Source organism: Triturus cristatus, chromosome 7 (genome assembly GCF_964204655.1).
Source record: "Triturus cristatus chromosome 7, aTriCri1.1, whole genome shotgun sequence".
Classification (NCBI taxonomy): domain Eukaryota; kingdom Metazoa; phylum Chordata; class Amphibia; order Caudata; family Salamandridae; genus Triturus; species Triturus cristatus.
The window spans coordinates 931,367,208-931,390,527 of NC_140590.1; the positions used below are offsets into that span (position 1 = coordinate 931,367,208).

Sequence of the window (23,320 nt, forward strand, 5' to 3'; positions counted from 1 at the left end):
TTGAGTCAACTTTAACCGGGGTTCAAGGTTACTTCCATGTCGTGTCCCTCTAAAAGGGGGGGAATGCCAACCCCGTCACCCGGACTGGCGAGGGGTTCGTATTCCCATTCGTATGACACCTTACTCGACATGTGTAGGTGATGCGAGGCCAAAGTTAGCAAATAACCGCTAGGATTATAAGGCATTTAAAAGTAGTTGGCCCGCGTCCCCATGGAACGGCTATTAGGACTTGGTTCCACAAGCCGTCGACGGGCTCAGCTCGCGCCAGAGCACCGTCCCACATGATCCCCTGCACTCTGCCTTCAGGATTGATAAGGCCTGCCATAGGAGTGACTGATAGGAACCCATGTGTCCATGTTAGGGTTTAGGTGTAGGAATACTACACCTACAGCAACGGGTGATTACACCACGTGGCCCCAGCTGTCGTGCAGCCAGTTGTGTCAGATTTGGGCGGCCATTCCAGGGGTGGCATAATACATGCTTCAGCCCCTGGTAGGCCCTGGGTACACCGATGCCCTGGATACCTGGGGTATGCTGAGACAGGGACTGACAAGGCGGCCCAGTTCCAATTAGTGGATGCACCTAACGTACATGTGTGTTAATTTCGAGAGAGAACAGCTAGGCTGTGGGTCTGATTGGCAGGCCCACAGCCGGAGAAAGTCGTAAACCAATGAAGCAAAAGCAAAAAAATCTGGGTGATCATAGGATTGCAGACCCTACTCTCCTACATATGACACTTAGACAAAATAGGCCTTCTCAGTTGTCCATGCTTTTGGATTAACACTGAAAGTGCACATCCATTTCTCTCACTGCAGTACAACTCGAATTCTTTCTCATAGTCAGGCATTCCCAAAGCAGGGGCTTCGCACATTCTGCTCTTTAACTCTTCAAATGCTGCCATTTGTTCTCCATCCAGCTCCAATGGGTCTCTCACCTCACTTTTGGTCAATTTAATCAATGGCCTCGCTATCAGGGAAAAATTACTTATCCACTGACGACAATAACCCACCATTCCCAGAAACATCCTCACTTCTCTTTGGGTCCTCGGGGCTCTCATTCCTCTGATGATTTTGATTCTGTCATTAGTCACTTTTCTCAGACCCTTTTCAATATTGTGTCCAAGATAATGCACCTCTTTCTTGCAAAACTGCAATTTGGCTGGAGATACCTTTAACCCTCCATCTGCCAGATGATTCAGTAAAGCTATGGTATCTACTTCACAAGCTTCACGTGTCTTTGATGCCACAAGTAAGTCATCGATATACTGCACTAGCACTGAACTTTCAGGCATGATCAAACTCTCCAATGATTTTTTCAATAGCTGATTGAATATCGAAGGACTCTCTGTATATCCCTGTGGGATACGACACCATGCTAAAATACGCTGGCCAAACCTAAATGCAAAAATAGGCTGACTGTCATGATGCAATGGAATTGAAAAGAAAGCATGACACAAATCAATCACTGTGTACCATTCAGCATCATGTGGAATCTGATACAAAATCACTGACGGATTTGGCACAATGGGACAACATGCCACCACAATTTTGTTAACCTTTCTCAAATCCTGTACAATCCTGAACTTCCCATCAGGCTTTTTTAGCCCCATTATCGGTTAGTTACACGGACTACTCAGTAATTCTCTCAAAACTCCTTGCTGGATCATTTTCTCAATTATGGGCGTTATTCCCTCAATTATTTCTGGTGTCATTTTGTACTGAGGAATATTAGGATAAGTAATTCCCTCTTTCACTGAAATTTTCACTGGATCTACATTATTCATCAATCCCACATCTTCTCCAGTAAAATCCCAAACTGCTATTTTCACTGTGTCTCTTAACTCTTTAGGCAAGTCATCTGGATTAAAGACAGCATATGTACTCACAATTTCACTCTCTCTATTATCTAGAGTCATTCTGTACAAGACATCCTCATCCGGTGTCTCAAATGCTATTCCATCCGGAGTACAGAAAATTGTACGATTCATCTTGCACAATAAATCCCTACCTAACAAGTTCACTGGACTGGTGTCACAGACCACAAATCTGTGCATGTCTGAAAATTTCCCTATTTTTACCCTTACTGGTTCAGTAAGACGAATCTTAATCTGTGTGTTGGCTACACCCACTACTTGGATTGCTTCGTCCGAGAGAGGAAGATTTCTCACATCTGCTGACCTGACAGTTGATCTCGTTGCACCTGTGTCTACTAAAAAGGTAACACTTTCTTCATTTATTTTCCCATCCACATATGGTCCTGCCTGGTCTATTTCTAGAGTTGCACCAAGTATGCACTCTTCCTCCTCTCCTCGGCACCGTCAATAATCACCCTCAGACTCACTCCCTTCATTCTTTACCCAGTACTGCTGTACCAGGGTCGAACGTCTCTGTTTGTTTAACTGCTCATCATTGTAGAATCCCGAATCCTGGCTGTACTTTTGGGACCCTCTATTCTGCGGCAAGGGCGGTTTTGGCTCTTGACTCTGCTGCTTAACACCCTTCTGCTGTTGCTGCTGATGATTACACCCCTCGTTCTGCACCTGTTGATTTAAAGATTTATTTTCATTACTTACTAATGGTGGATTTGTACATTCGGATCTCCAATGTCCCAGTTGACCACAATTGTGGCAAGGGAACTTTTTCTTGGCCTCCTCCAAGTTTCCCTTTCCTTTTCCTGCATATCTGGGCCTATTTCCTGGATTATTTGCCTGTTCCACCAACTGTGCTTCTTGTCTCTCTGCAACTTTCACCTCTGCCCACATTGCCTTCTCTTTCAACTTTCTTTGTTTTGCCTCAATTTCATCACTGAAATACTTAGCATGTCTCAGGATTTCATCAATTTTCTTACTCTGCCAATCAACTGTATGCTCACGAATTCTTTCACTAATCTCAGGTCTCAGGCCATATACAAATCTGTATACAAAATGACTCAAATCTTTGTCTCCCAGGTGTTCATCTCCACTGAACTGTTTAAAAGCTAGTATCAGCCTTTCATAGAAAGCATGAACTGATTCTTTTGCTTCCTGATGTGTTCGATCTATTTTAACCCAGTCTGTCTCTTTTGGAGGTACCTTGCTTTTTAGAAACACAATAACCTGATCGTATTTCCTCATAACTTCTGGATCTGGAGCTCCTGTCTTTGGATCTCTTGGGTATTCCTTATTAGGCCAATCTATAACTATCTTACATTCAGCCCACAAGTCTGCCGGAACAATTATATCAAACAGACTATTCAGGTCAATCCACAGCACTTTTGACAATTTCACAAACCTGTCTACCTGCCTATACCACTCAACTGGCTTTTCTCTCAGTCGAGGGAAATCATTTGTAAATGACAAAATATCCTGTCTCGTCCATGGAACATGTACATATCCTCCTCCAGGTATTTCTCTCATAGGATAAGCATCCACTGTTTTCTCCTTTTCCCTTACTGGAAATGCCGAATAAGTCCTGTCCTCTGTTTCTTGCCTTTCTTTGTACCACCTGTCCTTCCATCTTTCTACATCATCCCATTTCCGCAACAAGGAAATCATTTCCTTAATTTGCCCTGTTCTGCCAACATTATTAAAATTTTCTATATCCTTTTCAGAAAAATGCACTCGATAAGGTTTCTGCAAAACCTTCACTTTATCCATGTCAACTCCCAATTCACTCGCTATTCCTCTTAACCTATCATGTGTACTTTTAGCCCTCCAGGTAATACTCTTGCACATATATAACAATTCACCATCATGATGATCTCTCAGTATTTCCATAGAAACTGTTCCTGCAATAAGCTCCTCCAATTCTATGCACAACCTGGCTACATCAATTGCCTGAGATTTTTTCTCCTTCTTTTGAAGAACTTTCAACCAATCATTCAAATCCTCAGCTGTTATTTCCGTAGATCTTTTTACTGGGCTCACTGATTCTGCCATCCTCTGTGGTTCCAATATTGGCATTCCTACACTACTGTTATTCAACCCTGAATTTGACTGTACATTTAACTCATCACCACCTAGGGTATGCCTCAACTGATTTTCTCTCGTTCTCATTCCTGACTCTCCCGAAGAACCAGCCAATCCATTCCCTATATATGGAACCGTTAAACCACTTTCACCCGTCCTCTGCTTATCAAAAACAGGCATAACTGGACCTATGGTTACAGGTACCGTGACAGCTTCTAGATTCTTCGTCAGTTCTCTGATCTTTTCAGTCAGCTCAGATGTTGTTCTAGCTAATTCTCTTGTTTTCTCGTCACTAATTCGATCCTTTCTCTCTCGCTCTTTCTCTCTTTCACTTTCCATGAAAGAGCTACCACCTTTCAAATCAGGAGACACAACTTCTGTCTCAATGATATGCAAAGTATCTCTTATTGGAGTAGCCACTGGCGTGTTCTCTTCTGATTCTGGTCTATATGGAGGTGGTCTCTTGTAAATCATGTCATCCAAGACCTCATCCTCATAATCATTAGCTCCAAACCTTTTCACTTCTGCATCAGGTACCCTCCCTGCTTCCTTCCTGTCCTCCTTTCTATCAACTGTCCTCATAGGATATAATCCCTCTGTCATACTCGCATCTCGCCATCTCCTCATTCGGTCATGATGAGTTTCACGATCATATCTTCTCCCAAACATATACCTATACTGGCTCCCACTTCTCTGTTTCTCTCGCTCATGCACCTCATCTTCCCATTCTACCAATGCCTCAAACTGCGTCGGCCTTGGTCTCGGCTCAAGACACAACATCTTTTCCCGTAAATTTCTCAACACAGCCAAATTAAATGAACCATGTTCTGGGAAAGCTAAAACACCATCTTCCTTAGTATACCTTACCCAATTGTCCAACCATATACAAGTATGATACCCATATTTCGCAACAATGAAGGATGCAGGTGTTTTCGTCGGAGGTAGCAATTCACCCTCTCTTGTTTTAATGTCCTTATCCTTTTTTTTTTTTTTTTTTTTTTTGTCCTCATGCGCCACCAAGGTTCTATATGCGTGATCGGTAGGTTAGCAAACAAAATGCTAGCTCAGTCGGCGACTGGAGGGGACCAAACGGTAAGCGAGAGCCTCGTCCCGTAGCAGTATAGCTTGACATTCCCACGATCAACATAGCATTACCTTATAGAGGATTTTGAAGATCCACCAAAAATGCTGAACAAGACTGTCCAGGCATTGCACATACCCAGACAGAGTATAGATGGCTTAATCATTGGACCTGGGGAAAAAAAAAAAAAAACCCAGACTCTCAATGATCCCATCTTAGGAGGTTCCAAAAAGACCTTTTCTCAGGATTCCCTATTCTGACCAAATCCAGCTTGGAGACTTGCAGGGTGGAAGCAAACCATTCTATGACTGAGGGAGGTGAACAGTCCTTCCACTTCTTACATATCTCCCTTCTAGCAAGCAATATTGCATAGAAGACAAGCTTTTTCGCCATATTGGAAACCCCCTCTAGGATTCCAAAGATGACTAACTGAGAATCCAATACTATGTTGAAATCGACAGACATTGACAGAATCTTACAAATAGATTCCCAGAACTGCAACAAAGATGGACACTCGTAGAACATGTGGATGTCCGAGGCAGCCAGGAGACCACATCTAGCACACTTCACCGTGTTCCCTTGAGTAAATTTGGACAGGCGAAGGGGAGAGTAGTACGCTCTGTGGATAGTATAGAGGTGGTTCCTGCGCAACCATGCCGGCTTCACGACATCCCACAACATTCTACATGATTTCCCCCATACCTCTTGCAGACTGGTATTGCTTATATCTGTCCCCCAAAGCTCCTCAGGTAGCTGGAATTCCCCGTCTAACTCCTCCAAAATCAAATTGTACCATAAAGAGATCTCTTTCCTGGCCGGGGGTTTGTCGATCAACAAATTTATGAAAGTACTATAGCCGCCTAATGGGGGCTTGCTTCTCTGAGAGGGCTGTTTTATATAAGATCTATACCAACTGGCCATTTGCAGATATTTTAGCCTAGATAGGCCAGAACCAATCTTCTCCCTCAGACAATCCCAAGAAAGCAATTCACCCTCAACAAATAGGTCTCCCCAACACTCCAACCCTGCCTCTCTAATGGGTAGTGCAAGCAGATCACACAACCAGGCCGGGGGATCGGGGAGATCCCATAAGGGAGTCCTACTGCTATAATACCCTATTTTGGTGGCTTTTAGGACCTGGGCCCAAGTCCTTGCCATCCCCAGTAGGATCTTCAGCCTGATCTTTTTGAAGTATTTCGGATCTCCAAATTTCAAGAGGAATCCAGACTGACTAACCCCCTCTCCATCTAGCAGGGTCGCATATAATATTCCTACACCAGACTCTGATGGCTTTTTTAACAACATTCTGGCATGGGAAAGCTGGAACGCCCATGCATACAACTGAATGTCCGGAGCAGCAAAGCCCCCCTTTTCCCTACGCCTCCTTATCTTTTTCCACGAGATTCTTGGAAGATGTTTATTCCAAATAAATGTATTAATCTCGGCCTGGAATGTTTTAATAGGAGTTGGATCAAAGTACAGGGGAATAGTACTAAATAGAAAGGAGAGCTTTGGCAGAACCGTCATCTTGACCAGATTTGACCGCCCCAGTAACGACAGAGGAAGACCAGACCAGGACTGAAGTAACTTTCGACAGTCCTTGACGATCTTTAAAAAGTTGGTCTTGACAATCTGGTCTAGATCCTCAACAATGTCAAGGCCCAGGTATCTTAACTTCTTTCCTGGCTGAATACCGGCAATGCTCGTGCACTGATCCATACCCCAAGTCATCATCTCAGTTTTGGTGGAATTGATCTCATATCCTGATACTTCTCCAAAGGCTGAGGCTAGCTTGAGTATTTCTGGAAGAGCCAAATGGGGATCGGAGGTATAAATAATGATGTCATCCGCATATAGGGCCACTTTTCTCTCCCAGCCCCTACACGCAAACATCTTGATGTTAACATTATCCCTCAGAGTTTGTGCAAACGGTTCGATATAAATGTCCTTATCCTTGTCAAACCATTTCTTTATTTTACCGAACAAAGATTTCTTCTTTTTTTCCTCTTGGTAATACATTTCAGCGTTTACCAAAACTCTCTAATCCCTTTCGTACAGTTGCTGATCTTTTGTCCAATTACAGCGCGACTCACACCAACGCACCAATCCTGGAACGTCTACGTCACTCTGTACTTCTTCCAATCCCTGCGCGGCTCACACTAACGCACCAATCCCAGCGCGAGCACTGTTCTGGTTCACTATCCAATCAGAGCGCGGTCTTTCTGACGTCAGTAGTCGCTGCAGCCGCTTTGACTCCTGTCTCTTGTCACTCTACTACCCCTTCTTTACAAAACCGTTTCTGTTGGCCTTGTCTCACAATTCTACAAAATTCATTAGTTACAACATATAAACATCTCCATTGTCTGCTTCGCTAACCACAGAATAGTAAAGAAAATCTTTCTCACAAAAATCCCGCTTCTCTCTAGAACAGCGCTTACCTCTGCTCTACTACGGAATTAATACTCTCGTTGACACAGTAGCACATCCCTCTACTCTGCCCTTCTAACACACATCCAGTAACTGCTTCCTCCCGGACTGTTCCTAGGAGCTTTCACAATTAACTAAATGCTCATACATTTACGCACTTTCACACAAGAAAAAATAGCACATGCATACAGAATTCTGCCTTTCCCCAGAACAGCAAACAATCTGTCCCGCTACAGAATTATAACACACGTTGACCAGGCAGCATTTACCTCTGCTCAGTCCTTCAAGCAAGCTCAGAATATACCTATTACTTCTCCAGTGGTAAGCTTTAACGGCAAACCTTACGGATCCCTGAGACTTAAGACCAAAGTTTCACAGATAACCTTTGCTACCATACACACTCCTCTTATACACAGAAATATCTCTAGTAGTAACACACGACGATGTCACTAATTCCGAACCCAGACAATGTGACGCGCAACTTCAATTGTCACACGTTTTTCCTGCATACGTACAGGTAATTCCAACAATCCCGTCTTTACCGAGAGCAGCACACACTTCCCTCTGCCCCTCTACGGAACCGTCACCAGCTCCCAAGTTCCAGAAGCACTACATAAAACTCAACATGACGACTTCAACATATAATATTAGTACATATATCAACATCAATAATCAATGAAACTGAAAGCCTATGTACAAGCAACCTATCAAATTAAGACATTAATCAAAACCATTACTCTGCTACCAGGAAATTGCCGCAGATCAGAGCATATAAATTCTCCCTACTTCCACAGATAGAGTAATTTCACAGATACACGCACATACACTCATCATACGCTTGGGCCCATTTCACCAACATACGCTCTATTACTCTATCCGCACTGAACCTGAGAGAAACTCCTAAAACACCCTGCATCTACAGTAAGGTCAATGCAATCAAATTGATATTGCCTTGAGTCATGATAGTCACAATAAGGAATTCAATAACTGACAAAGAAATAACCACCCGACACTGTAATTCAAACATAAGGTAATTTTATCTAAAATTAGTTCAAGTGAAAGTCAATCAATAGCAAAATCATTATTCTCATATTTACCTATTCTAGCTAAATGTCATAAATGGGTCAGGACAGGTCTCTCAGTAAAGTCTCTCGAGTCGCCGTCCTCACAGCATCGATCCTCACCAGCATGGGTTCAGAAAGAAGTGGCCTCAAAAATCCCGAATACAAAGACACGGACCCTCTCTAGTCTAGTATATTTATAATAAAACTTACAAAATGATAGCAACAAATAAGTTCTGAATATCCGTTGAGCCGCTGAGCAGAGCGAGCAGGAAAGGATGTAGCATCGCTACATTTGGAAAACCTCCGCTCAGAAAAAATCACAAAAATAAAAAGACGGAAGAAGGAAACTCAATCTTGAAAATGTTGCATTAATAGAAGCTCTTCCTCGGAATCATGGCAAAGCCATTACAATTGTGAATAGTTCATTGTGGCTTCATTCTCAACCAAGGACAACTCAGCAGATTGGCAGCACTCCTGGAATCGTTGTCATCATAGAAGCTTTTTCAAATTGTGCAGAGGCTGTGATCAGGTGACTTTCAACCATGTTCAGCAAGGCCCTCCGTCACATCTCATTCACTCGAACGCAGGCTGTAAATGGCAGCCATTTTCTTTTAGGCCAAAACGGACCATCTTAATTGAAAGAAACACAAACAACGTTACTACATCATCGCAATGATTAAACAGTGTTAATTCCCACTAATACCCTTATGTGTATGTAATTACCTAGCCATCTGCAACATAAATAAGCATTAGTACACGTTTATTAAAAAGCATCAACGCAAAACAAATAACACACTTATATTAAATAACTGCACATATTATTAAGCAACATATATGCATTCCCACGTGTAGTTTCTCTTGTTAGTATGTTGATTAGTCAGAATCTATCACGGAAAACGATAATTAGTAATTAAAAATTAATAATTTTAACTATGACACATAGACAAAACTGGAGCTTAAAACCCAATAAATTTTCAACAGAAAACCCTGCTCCAGCACATCCATTCCACAAGGAACATAGAAGTTGGTTTAGCTATACAAAACAAAGATGTGAACTTTTTTTTCTATGAACAGCTCCATCAATCTGACGTTTGCGGATTCTGGGATCCCAAGCATGGTAGTATAATCATGCCTTGAGGTCCTCATTTTTTGCATGGGTTGCTTCAAGGAGGTTTTCAAGGTGTTATAGCGTTTTAGTTTGCATAGTGAAATCACCCCTCAATTCGGTTATATGCAACATTCTGCATGATCCATGCATTCAGCAACCCTGTCCATATGGTTCTGCAGAGATAAACTTGTGACGTAAGAGTGATGATTTTTTGGTCAATGTACGCAGACTGTTTTGCATGCTGAAGAGCAATGTGCAGATAACTTAGGTGCCTAAATCCATACCTCCATTGCTCTCAGGAGGGAAGGCAGAATCATTATCAATGTGAGTACTTCTGGCTAAAGTTTTTTTGGCTTCAAATCTGATTTTAGACTGCCGGTTATCATTGTTTCCCATGTTGTGTGCTGGAGGCCGGTGATACAGCAGACAAGCTCCTGCGTCGGAAGTCAGGGTACCAGCAGCGGTCCGTGGAGGGAGTTCCGTGGGGCGGTGAGGCGGGGAGGGGAGGGGCAGGGTGGGGAAATGTAAACACTGGAATATGGATGAATGGAGGTAAGTACACATTTAAATAAATAAAACAAATTTCGTTGGGCGCGCTGCATCGCATTAGTTTCTAGGACCATAAGCACCTGCTTCAGCCTGGCCCTATCGATCCAACAATCGGCAGGACGCGGGCCTGCAGTCTGTAGTCAAGGAACCAGCAACGAAGTACAACCAGGGATCCGAGCGGTCATCTCCTGCCCACCCCCAACCTCAGTCACCAACAGCACCCAGAAGCCCAACTCACAGACACGCCACCGCTCGACTTGATGCAGAGGAGCTCTTCAGTCACTGCTGTGCAGTGCCACGTAAAAGACCCAGCGAGGTCCATGGTGACCACCCTGGTGTCACAGGCCCTGAAGACACCGCACTCTCTCAGAGTGATTAGGGAGGGCTTTTAGGAGGATTAATCATTACAGAGGTTTTCCGGCACCACACGAAAAAGCAGTAAAAAAAAAAAGAAGTAGGTGCTCTTTAATAGATGTGTCCAAGAACTAGGCCTGGACGGAGCTCATGGAGTCATTCTATGCAGAGTTCCGCGAAGTACTGAAAAAACTATGCTTTGCTTCATAAAGTTTTGTGACGGAGCTGCTCGATGCACTCATACATGTGACGTTTGTACGTTCTACACAGCGCGAAGGGCTTCCTCATGCTGGAAACTGCACGTGAACGGTACCATGCAGTTCACATGGGTTCCCCCATTTTGTTTTCTGTTCTGTGCATGGTGCTCGGACTGTTTTTTTCAATCTATCCATACTCTTTTCAATCCTCACCCATCTAACTCATCCACCCCCTCTTTTCTATTTATTGTATCAGTGTGTGTCTTTGTGTATTTTACGTTTTTGTCATTTTTTGATTTCCCTTTACTTTCTTAGTTGTACATTTTTTTCTTCCTTTCCTGTTTCCTTTCTTTTTTCCCCCACCCAGGGCCATGGCAGAGCAGGGCGAGAAAGGGAGCGTCAACGCCATGCCTCGAACCACTAGCAGCACACCTTGCAGTTGTCAGCAGCCCCATTAAATCTTTTGTGAGGTGGCAGCTCTTGCTTTTTTTGTGCAGCGCCACCTTCCCTCCATGCTGGCAGCGGATCTGGCAATGGTTACCCCCTGAAGGAGCATCGGCCTTAATTGGGGGAATGTGCCCCAGTGTGTGCGCCACACCACCCGCACCCAACAGCAGCTGATGCATCGCTGGGTTGATATCATCGACAGCAAGCAGGACCTGCTCGACCTGCTAGGCGTGGAGATTGCAGGGCTCGGTGAGTAATTATTTATTGGATTTGTGTTCTACAGTGCTAAAAAAAAAATCGTGAATAGCACGCTGCTTACACTCAGAGTTAAGTTAAGTTTACATTAAGAATATTATGGAGTCCAGTTTAAGCTAGCCAGGTGCTCGCCGCTGCTAAATTGTACTCGTCGGCTTTCAGTTTAGCTGATTATTTAAGAAGCCAATGCAGACGCCTCTGTCCTCCTGCCACCAAGATAGTGAATTAGTGATATCTGAGAGTTAGCACTCTCTGTGGCTTTGTTTATGTAGCTCGTACAGTTCCAAGCAATCTCACAGTGATGTGTAGTATGCATCTGTGCATTGCAAAAAACGGAGACTGAGTTGGCCCATGAAGGGAGTTGAGAAATTACAATAGAATCAAAGATCATTTGTTCCAAATTTAGTTTTTGTTAAGGAAATTTGGAATAAGTATTTTATGATTACTATGGCTAACTAAATAGTCGATACTAGTACTATAGGCGATCTGATTTAGAAAAGTACAATGCTACTGCGTTTGCCTGCAAAATATTTTTGGGGAGATTGACTGTACCACTCATCTATTTTTTTAAATCTTTTTTATTTCTTACATCAGTGCCCAAGGGCAAGAAGAGGAACAGCTCAGAGGCGGGTCCAGGAGCTGGGGAGGAGGCAACCACCAGTGCTGCTGCCGAAGGTTCTGCTCATCCCAGTAAGTCCTAATATTTATTACTATAATTATTTCGCTAACGTTCATCTTTGCCCACTATTATACTTCTTTTAATTTTGTCTTCTTGTTTATTTTTTTATACTGTCTCCTTTTTTTTCCAACTCCCCTATTTTTTTTTAATTCTTGTTATCCCACCATTATCTTTTTCTCCATATTTCATGTTTTTGTAGAGGAGTTTCTCCTGTCTGTATTAGTCTCTAGTTTTCTTCTGCTTTGTAGTAAGCTTTCCCTATCCCCTATATATCTTGTGGTATCTAAGACTTAGAACAGATTTTTGGTACTCTATTGTCTACTGTGAAGATAGCAGGCCCAAGCAAGCTAGTGTTATTCACCATGCATGTTTGTTGAGAAGGCTTTCTTTTTCTTGCTCATGCTCTAACAGTTAACCAATGAGTGGCCATGGTCATGAGCCCCACTTCCCCCCCAAATTGTGTGCTGTAATTCATTTATACAGTATACCAGCAGTTTCTATGACAGTGCAGTATGGCTGGAAAGTATGAGTTCCCATTGCATTTGCCAGGAAACACCATATGTCTTTTATTGACCATTATTCCACCCCTTCATTGCGCTTCAATGAGTCATCATCATAGGCTATAGCTCTCCCCCTCCATTAAGAAAAGTTTTTGGTTGGCTTGACTACTTGGCTTTTCTAACATTGTCAACCAACAAAATGCCCAAAGTTATATTTTTGATAGAAGATACTGCTAACTGAATCCTAGAGATGTATCGCAGTTGTATTTGTTTGATAAAGAAAATAGGGGGAGCCGTATCTGGCATCTAAAAAATGTGGAATGTTTTTTCTAGCCGCACACACTACCAGTGCCAGGGCCAGTTCTGCTGCAGAGGCGGTTGGATGGGGGACATACAGCGGCGGCAGGGACAGGCAGTGGTAAGTCACATTGCTTGCTTATTGACAATTACTATTATACTCACTACAAGGGTGTCATGAGACTTGTGAACCCCCCGCTTTAGCAGCTACAGTGGTGGTTGAGTTCTTATGGCCTCTTCTATCTACAACTCAGTGAAAGCTCACATAATGAACAATAAAAATGTTTGCTTGATGAAAAAGGGGATGGAACTGAGGTTAAAAGACAGGAGGGTGTAATTGGAATAGGAGTGAAAGGATGCATGGGTGGGTGAAAGGATGCATGGGTGGGTGAAAGGATGCGTGGGTGGGTAAATGGTTGGATGGGTGAAAGGATGGTTGAAATGGTGGATATTGAATGGATGGATATATGGATGAATATATGGATTGGAAATGGTGGTAAGTAAAGCTTTAATCGTGGTGGCTATCAATGGGTGAATATAGAAGAATGAAAGGGTGAATAAATACTTGCTTAAATGAAAAAACAAGGGAACCCTTCTGGCGAGGGGCTTGCTCACCTATGTCGCTTACTTGGTTTTATCAAAGCCATGGTTTAAAGTGAGGGGTATTTACATTTTTGTATATTTCCTTGACCCACTGTATTTGTTAAGTGAGGCAGTTAGTATCCCACCCACCATCATTCATCACCTTCCTCCCTGCTCATGGCATTTTGCCACCCATGACCTAAGTGCAGCATAGTGACTGCAGTTTTGGCTGTGCAATGTGCATCTGCTTCAGTTAATACTGCATTTACAAAGTTTGCAATGAATTGCAAACCAAACACAAGGTGTGTTTCCCTTCGCCCACTCAGTCACGTTAATACTTCACTTGTTTATTCTTTCCTAGGTTCTGTCCCAACCTACCTACCAGAAAAATTTAGAATCTATTATTGGCATGTGCCACAATTTTATGGACATGTGAAGTGAAAAAAATATATTTCACAGTTTCCATAACAGATTTACGCTTGTTCAAATGTTTACCTTTCGACTTTTGTCAACTACAGTGACCGAATAAGCCAAAGCTGAGTCCCAGGATTATGATCAGTGACACCCCACTATTCTATAGTAAAAGCAAAAGCTCTACCTTCTAGTCCCTCTAATTTACCCTACAGTAGAGTAAGTTAAGTTTCCTTTCCTTACTGACAAGTAAATGAATTTGTTGGAAATAATTTGTGGTGAAGGGCAAGGCAAGGGAGTAAAGTGAGACGAAGTGCCTGATTTCAAGTTTTTGCGGCTGGTGTACACTGTGACAAATGTGCCAAATACAATCTGTATATCCCTTTCCTTTCCCTGTAGTGCAGTGCATGCTTTTGTCATTGTCTATGTATGGCAAATAGGATATTTACATTTTATACGAGACATGTGTAACATAGTATCTTATTTATTATTCATCTGCCTATTTGGAGTCAGGATAGAATTTGAAAGGCATTTGGAGAAGAGCAGGGTCATTGGAATTAAAGTAAGATAGTTGTCCATTACAGCTGCTCCAGCTGCAGACTGCATAGAGTAGCAGCCATTTGCTTACCGGCCAATACATCACCACCAGTTTTGCCACCCGCTGTCAGGGGACCTAACCACCACTACCCTCAGACCGCCATTTGCTGCGCCGCCTCCTGCAGCGTATGGGCCAATTAGAGAACAGGATAGCCCAGATGGAGCAGAGTCTGTATCGCCTCTGGACCCGAGTAGAAGATGCCCTCTTCAAGTTCTTTTTGAATTTTTTGTGTTGTTTTGAGGGACTTTTGTTGGTGGAGAGGGTGGGAATTAGGAAGGGCAGTTGGGGAAATTTTGAATTGTTTTGGACTCTACATTGGACATTCAGACGTTGATGGGGAGATACTATTTATTTATTTGGAGAGAGGGGTGGGCCTGTTGTGGGTAGAGAGGGTAGGTTTTGCTTTTGTTGTTAAAGAGTGAAGTGAAAAATTATTCTATCATACTTTATGCCTGAAGTAGTATTTTTGTGTTTTACTTTTACTTTGCATTGTACTTATAAGAAAAATTATACTGTATTGCCAAATTGGGCGGTGCATCTGCATTCTTCTCAGAATGTCTATCAATTTTGGGTGCCTGGCTGAAGCGGTCTGGTAGGGTAAGCAGGAGTGTCATGGAGTATTTGCCTTTGATGCAGGAGAAGGCAAGGCCTGCAGATTGTAAAACAGAAATGGCATTGTAGAGTCAAGGAGACGGACAGATGGTAAGCTTCATGAGGAGTGTACCGAGAAGACTCAGAGGCAGAGCAACACCATAGTCTGCTGCAGCCATGCCATTCATTTTATGGCTCATGTATGATCGATTAACTAACTGACAAGTGGCTGCATGGATCGGGCTGATTAATCTCACAACTGTCATCATAACATTTAGCCAAGTGCGTGTATAATGTGATGATGTGACATCATATGTCTATCTCCAGAATCCAGTTACTTACAACAGGCTCCTATTTGACCTGACTACATAATAGAGGAGTTTCACATTTGAGCCAGTACACACACTGTGCAGCATTGCATTACCCAAATTAACACACATCTCACCAGTCCACAGAGATGAGCAGGCCTATTAGAGTAATCATCATGTTGGTTTCCCTAAAGTAGCTAATTTCCTTCTTCTGGCGGTTGAGGTAATCCCGCCCTTAGTCCTTCCATCATCCTCCTAACTAAGAGTAATGAATCTGTCCAACTCCATCCCGACTCTCGACCCAAATGAGGGGGAGTGACCTGTAGTGCACTGCTGTTGATGAACAAGAAGAGAAACATTGAGGGGCAGATTTACAAGCCCCTTGCGCTGCCGGGCGTCACGTTTCGTGATGCTCTGGCAGCGCAACCTGCTGCATGATATTTACAAGCACACGTAACGCCACCCTGCATGACTTTACCTGTGCTTGTAAATATCCCCCTTTTTCACGCAACACTTTGCGTGCTAGGGGCGTGACATGGGTGTTGCTCTGGGTGTTCCCATATAACACCCATGTCCACTGATGCATTTCCAGATGTACGACCAATTGTAAATCTGGAAATGCGTCACAATTCTACGCCACCCTAGGGGTGGCATAGCGAGGTGCAACAGGAGAAAATTTTAATTTCTCCTCGTTTTTTTCCTCTTTTAATGAGGGCTGCATTCTACAGCACCATTGGAAGAGGAAATCACCTCAATGGATTGTTTTTGTGCAGGAAGGTGCCCCTTCTTGCACAAAAACAATCTCCCCATGACGCAGGCATTTTTGCACCATGGTGCAAGGGTGCCTGTGCCAGTGCAATGGCAGCAGTGTGTGCGCCAGTGCAGGGGGAAGCACAGAGATGCGACATATTTTTATAAATGTCTTGCATCCCTGAGCTTCGAAAATAACGTAGTGCTGTGCAGCAAAATGACTTGTGGCACCGTGCTGTGTTAGTTTCTTCTAAATCTGCTCCTGAGTATTTTTTTAGGGTAGATTTGTGTTTGTTAACTAAATGGACTGGTCTGGTCTTGGAAGAGTGTGAACCAGAAACAAAAGGAGTGGGGAAGGGCCAATCACCTACAGAAAAAAAGTTCACCCATTAGGCTACAAATATGGCAAATCAACACAATCAAGCTTACAAATTATAGTTGAGCACCCTCCCTCACTGTCTGCCATCACATGAATCATTATCACTCATTCATTAGTGCAAGAGTTACCTGTCCCAATCCAAGGATGGTGGTACACAATTGTCGATTCTCTTTGAAGCACCCACACACATTGGGCAGTCTTGGTAATCTACTGTTCTGGGGCAGTCCTGCTAGGGGATGAAAAAAAGGATAGCCATGGGACGGAGGCAGGCATTTTCTCTCCAATGTCGCATTCTTCACTGCACACTGGTTCAACTCCAATCCGGCCATACATGTGCTTTAAACATGGGATTGCATAAGTGAGTCAGACACAAACAAACAAAATATATAATGTTCCCCTAGGTATATCAATTGTGTTTTTGGCAAAGCAGTTTGGCGATAGAAAGTTCTATGGTGGCCTAGGCCTACTCAGTCACTGAAGTTAAGTTTGTCCTTAAACTCAGGTGGTTCGCCCAGAATTTGGGCAGCTAACACAATACAATACCCGAGTCTGACCAATCACCCTCATTCTACTCCTGTTGTATTTCACGTATGGTGTAATTCAGCGGTATAAGGTGTTGGTTTATTTTGACCATGATCAATCTTTCTACATTTTGAGGCAAGAGACTGGTCCTTCTCAATGTGACAACTGTGCCAGTTGCACTGAACACACGTTCAGCAGGAACACTGGCTACTGTACAAGACAGATATTGCCAGCCTGCTGAGCACTGGCCTATGGCGCCTCTTACCATACCAATACACCAATGGGTTTTGTTTCAGATAGACCTTTGTTGGGTCATACAGATAGTCTGGAACCATCTCTGAATGGTCAATGGTGCTGCAACTTGCTCAATCTCTTTTGCCTTCACCCCTGCACAAGACTTAAGACCTGCCAATTGAAACCAAACCATTGCAGATGTTAGGACTGATGCTCTTGTGTTTGTTGCAGGTGTTCTTGTTACTGGTGTTGGCTGCTGTGAGCCAACAGCACCGCCCTTTCTGGAACTTGAAGGCTGCACCCCAGAACGTCTGCCCAAAAGTGAGCATCTACTTTCCATTCCATTCTTCTCTCAGGTCGCTCACTTGCTCAGCAATCCACGTCTTGTATTGTGAAACATCCCCTTCTGAAAAGGAAAGAAATTGGCCAGAAAGTGTTTGTACCATAGATCAAGAATTGTGGCACAAATGTACTGTTTGGATGACACAATGTCTCTTTGCAGTGTTGTATTACTCACCAAGTGAAGGATTAAGCTCTCAACCAACTGATGCACATTTTTCTTTTTGGCCACACCTGTGTACATCTCAGACACCTTCTTTAGATGGTCCTGTTGCAGATGCAACAACCAAATAGCTTGGCCCATCGCACTATTCCCCTTGCTGAATTCCTGTAAAAAGGAAGCAGCATCTCTGTCTTGCATTATACTAGGCCCAATTTGTCCATCTCAATGATCATGCCTTTAGCAGTTGCATCCTCTCTTTGCATGACATAATCATTGATCGGTCTGTACTGCTTAAACAGATGTTGCAACATGTAATAGGTCGAGTTCCAACATGTTGGCACCTTCTGAATGAGGGCTTTAACAGGCACTCTAGTATCACTCTGAATGATCCTCAACTGCTTCAGAACTTTTAAGAAGATGGCTGTAATGACTGCAGATTCTTCTGCAGGTGGACAGTAAGTTGCTGACTTGATCTTCTATTTTGAGAAAGTCTTGGACAACGATGTTGATGCAGTGAACCAACCACGGGACCCTGAAATAGCCATCTGCCATGATCTTAACTATAATACTGCCATTTTCCATGGCAACAAATCAAATATTAAGTCCTCTGGGTCGCAGCCATTCAAACACCTTGCTTTTAAAGTCTTCCAAGATGTTTGCAGCTGTATGGGATTTCTCCATGGTGAACATGGCTACTGTTGCATGCTTCCAAGCACCATTAAAATTATAATCAGCATCAAAACCGGAAGACATAATTTCTCTAACCCCTATGAAAGAGATTCAGCGTGCAGTGATACACATGTAATCTGTGGCTTGGCAACTGGCCTACCAGGCTGTCGTCAGGTGGATAGTGTGAACAGTAGTCTGCTGCATAGCTTGGCCACCCAATTGCAGCACATCATGATGGAGTGCTGGAACAGCAACTCTGGCAAAATAGGTCCGACTGGGAACCTTTCATTTTGGCAGTTGCCCACAACAAATTCTAAAAATCCCACTCTTTCCACAAAAGAAAAGGGGGGTAGGTCCAGCACTAACATTTTAGTCAGCTTCCCATTGTACAACCATGCCGTTGGGTGGTTGTGTTCGTACTACCCCACCTGCCTAAACATGGAAGTAATAGTAGCCTGGATTTTTCTTTTCTGGTGCCACTGAGGCAGGTGACTTCTGGAGAGAAGGTGGTAGACTCCATGTGCATCTCCAGCAGTCACTGTATGCTGCTGCTGGTGTGTCTCCACCTGACTCTGAGTCTTGTGCTAATTTGACCTTACTGATGTGTGCGATTCTAGTGCACTACTTGGGATAGGGCTGCTTTGGTTAAGATGTCACCCTTTTCTACCTCATCACCTTCCACCATGATCAGAGCAAATTCCCTGCTCTCATCACCTTCACCAACACCACCGTAAGCTACTTTGCTAAGGTGCTCCTACCAGCGGATTACATTATGTTTTTTCAAATGGGTCATTTGGCCTCCAGTACCATAGTGTGTATCAAGCTTACTTTGACAAATGCTTGCATTGCAAAGGGATCATATGGCACTGTAGTCCTCCTGCTTGCTAACCGTAAACACATCCCAAACTGGGGAGGTCCACTTTCTCATTAGGCCACTGGTGCCACTGCCAATGCCCGAAGAAGTGGAGGTAGGTGGGCATGCCTCTCTTCTGTGCATACTTCTACTGAGGTAGTTGTGGATGCAGGTCGCAGGGGCTTTTCAAATATGGTAGCTGGCGGTAGTGGTATCAGTGCCACATCCCTCAGAGCTGGTTGAGGAGGGGTAATGTCAGTCTCCTCTGGGCTGGGGTAGCGTCCATGAAGATGACTGGCTTGTAATCCTCCTCTTCTTCATCCATATCTCAAACGCTTTCAGGACCTTTCCTTTTCCTCTTCTGGCATGTCAGGGACTGAGGCAGGTTCCAATTAAAGTCTTGATCATCAGAAGGGGGGCTTGGAGAAGATGGTGGAGTACCCTTCCTTTATCTTGCTGGAGATCTGGAAGCCAATGGATCTTCTGAAAGAGGGGGTTCTACTTGCTCAGCAGTAAGCTCAATCTCCTGTTCTGCTTCTACTTCAGGAAGATCTACTTTTGCTGGCTGTGGCTGTTGTTGTCCACTTAGCTAAGTTTCCGCCAACGATTGGGTACTGCTTTGTGAAAGAGGCAAATCCAATTTAACGTCATTAGAACTGAACGTGGCAAGGCTTATTGCGCAAATGTATCAATATTCCCCACACTTAAATGCAAAACAGTCTCAAGTTGGGAGCTTCAAGGAAGAGGGCAGCCACTAGTGCCCACACATATGGACTAGACACATCCAGTCCTTAAACAGAAAAATAGATTATCCTGAGCACCACTTTGTGTGTATTAAAGAATGCTTGTCTAATTCTTCTTCTTGTTATTTCCAAGATAGTTTCTTCAGAAAACACAATCACTCCTCTTCTGGCATGCTACAACGTTCTTCATATAGCCAACACCTGTTTCGTCAGACTTGATGCGTATGCACCTCTGACTTCATCAGGGCTTTCACAATCTTACTAGAACCAAATGTCAAAATATTGATTTCCCCATTCCTCTCTGTCTTCGATCCAAAACAGTAGGAATCCCAGATAAAAGAATCCAGCCTGAACATCAGAGAGTACTCCACACTCACTTCCTGATGGCGTTGTAGTCCAATTTAACGTCACTGCTTGTCAGTGTTGCTGTGATTGCAGTGGCTGCCTCTGTGCCAGACATGGGCTTGCGCTTAGGTTGAGGTAGGGCTGTTGATGCGAGAGTGCTGCTCCCAGCTTGCTTCCCTGTGGCCGGTGTCTGGAAAAGGTTTGGGCCGACACACCAGTGGTGGAAAGCTGCTTCTTCTCACTTGCCGCTTTCCTGGCAGCACCTTACTTTGGGGCCATCTTGAAGCTGTCAGTTGGCAGTGGCACTTAGCTGCTTAAGCTGAAGAGATTGGAGGACTGATGTCACGTGTTGTTGTGTGGTCACGCGTCAAATGTACAGGCCTTCTATCTGGCAGTACTGTGGGTGATGTCTTCCATTGTGCACCTAAAAGCAAACAAGCAAGAAAAACATTAGTGAAATGCGGCATTGTTGCAGTTTGAATTAGTACAGAGAAAAACAATAACATTTAGTGTGGTTACTTAAGTTATAAATATTTAAAAACAATACAGTGTATCCATTTCAAAGTCAAACCACACCAACATAACATAATATTTCATTTACAATCAGGAAGGATAACATCAACATACAGATGTTTTGCTTTATGTGCATCATATAGGGGATCACATGTGGCACTTAGGGAGGTGTAGGTGAAAATGTAATTATCCTTAGAAAATTAATGCTGTTGTGCGGTTATGCACCCATCACAGGCAGGGGGTTAATCGATTGTGGGAAAATGTTAAAAAAATCAAAAATGTATGATTTAAAAAACATTTTAAACATTTTACGAAATAAAAAACATTGAATTTAAAAAACAATTATAGAAAAAACTGAATGAAGAAAAAAAAAACAATCATTGCTAATGTCCTAGGGGACTATAAGAAATCGAGTGGGACTTAGGAGGCAAGGTGGTGCAGGTGAAAAATGCAAAAATGCATATAATATAAAATACTGTTCATAATCATAATATACTCTGCATTTACTATGAACTGCTAGGCCTCAAGCATATTATTAAACTGATTTCAGGGAGAAGTGAAAAAATAAACACAAGCAAAAAGGCCTAGACCTCTTCTATCAATCTCCATAAAAAATGGCTTTGAAAACTGGACAAAAAAGGAAGCCTATGACAAAAGCACACTGGCTGGCTACACAAAATGGCCACCCGCCACATGATCAAAAAACAACGGCAAGCAAGGATGAATGGCCACAATAAAGAACGCATACAGACTTATGGATAAAAACAAGCATACTGGCTGGCTACACAAAATGGCCATCAGCCACATGATCAAACAACAACAGCAAGCAAGGAGGCATGGCCACAACAAAGAATGCATACAAGCCTATGGCAAAAAGCACACTGGCTGGCTACACAAAATGGCCACCGGCCACATGGTCAACAATAACAGCAAGCAAGGAGGTATGGCCACAACAAAGAGGACATGCAGGCCTACAGCAAAAAGCACACTGGCTGGCTGCGCAAAATGGCCAAAGGCCATGTGGTCAAAAAATAACAGCAAGCTAGGAAGTATGGCTGCAACAAAGAACGCATGCAGGCCTATGGGAAAGGCACAATGGCTAACTACACAAAATGGTCACCGGCCACATGGTCAAACAACAAGCGAGGAGGCATGGAAAACAAAGAACACATGCAGGCCTATGGACACTTACTATAGAAAATGGCCCTTGGCCACATGGCACGGGGAACAGAGACAATTGTGGCCTGTGGCAAACACACTCACAAACTGGCTGACAAAGGAGGCATAGTAACACTGAAGAAAACACTAGCATTAATTCAACAATGCCAAAAACGAAAATTAATCAAGCTGTAAAATTTTACAACCCACATCCTGCAAAGGCATCGAATATATAGTACCCCACCTATATACTTTTTGCAGAAATAAACTTGAAATACCCAAAAAATACAAATTTTTTCAAGTTAATCTCATGCCATCCCTGGCCTAAATTATGTATCACTTCAAGAGACACAACAGAAACAGTTGTTTCATGCACCCATGACTAGTACTGGGCCTACGGTCTGAGTGGCCCATTGGCAGACTGGGTTGCATACCAAAATAAATTGATATTACAAATATCTTTATAAAAATGAAGAAAATTTACTGACTGGGCAACATTTTTCCTCTACAAAAGAAGAAAAATTAAATGCAAGTAATAATTAGACGCCTACTGAAACTGCAGGCCACCCACCGCTGTAAATCTTAAAAATCGAATAAAGGTACAGATACATCCGATTGCATGCCCTCTATTAAATTGCATGCCCTCTATTAAACAAACAACACCCTTATACAACAGTTTTTGAACTTTCTTGTGATATCACAAAAACAAAGTCCTTAAATCTAATGGTATATATGCAGCAGACAAAGAGGGCGATTGTTCCAGCTCTAAATCCAATTGAAAAGTGACCAGGAGGTGGACAAAGCACTGGAAGAAGGCTGCTGAATAGAAACAGGAAGTTGGAGTCTTTGGGGCACTTCCACTTTTAAGGGAAAAAAAGTAGAATGAAAAATAATCTTCTTGGCGTCACTGTGATCTGGAGTGAGAGCCGGGCGTAGGCTGACCTGAGACCTGAGAGCTGACCTGAGAGCTCCTCTCCTGCGTATCGAAAGCCTGAACGCTCTCATGTACTCCTATGACTCTGTGAAAACCTCCAGGGAGCCCGTCTGTGATTTGAAACTGATTGGCACTCAATGAAGATGAAGATAAGCTATCTTGTCAGTTAGATAGCGGATATCTGCAGCGAATACAGCGTCCTCAGCGTTTCTACGATAGCTCTACGATTGCTAATGCTACAGCGGTTACCGGGTGACACAGGGAGACGCTGTGTCGAAAAACCGGTTTAATCAACATCCAACAACCAACATAATGTGTTGCGGG

At 43.3% G+C, this 23,320-nt stretch overlaps 1 protein-coding gene across 2 annotated transcripts in view; it reads left to right on the forward strand.

The window, feature by feature from the left end:
- SLC23A1 (solute carrier family 23 member 1) overlaps positions 1-23,320 on the forward strand; it is a 473,358-nt gene that overhangs the window by 88,240 nt on the left and 361,798 nt on the right. The window contains exons 2-4 of one of the 2 annotated variants that reach the window (XM_085617881.1): positions 11,094-11,422; positions 12,023-12,118; positions 12,941-13,025. The exons of the other annotated variant lie outside the window; for it this stretch is intronic. Of the exons in view, the coding sequence (XP_085474007.1) occupies positions 12,990-13,025 (36 nt within the window). The 5' untranslated portion in view covers positions 11,094-11,422; positions 12,023-12,118; positions 12,941-12,989. The remainder of the gene's footprint in view (positions 1-11,093; positions 11,423-12,022; positions 12,119-12,940; positions 13,026-23,320) is intronic. 2 annotated transcript variants of the gene reach the window in all.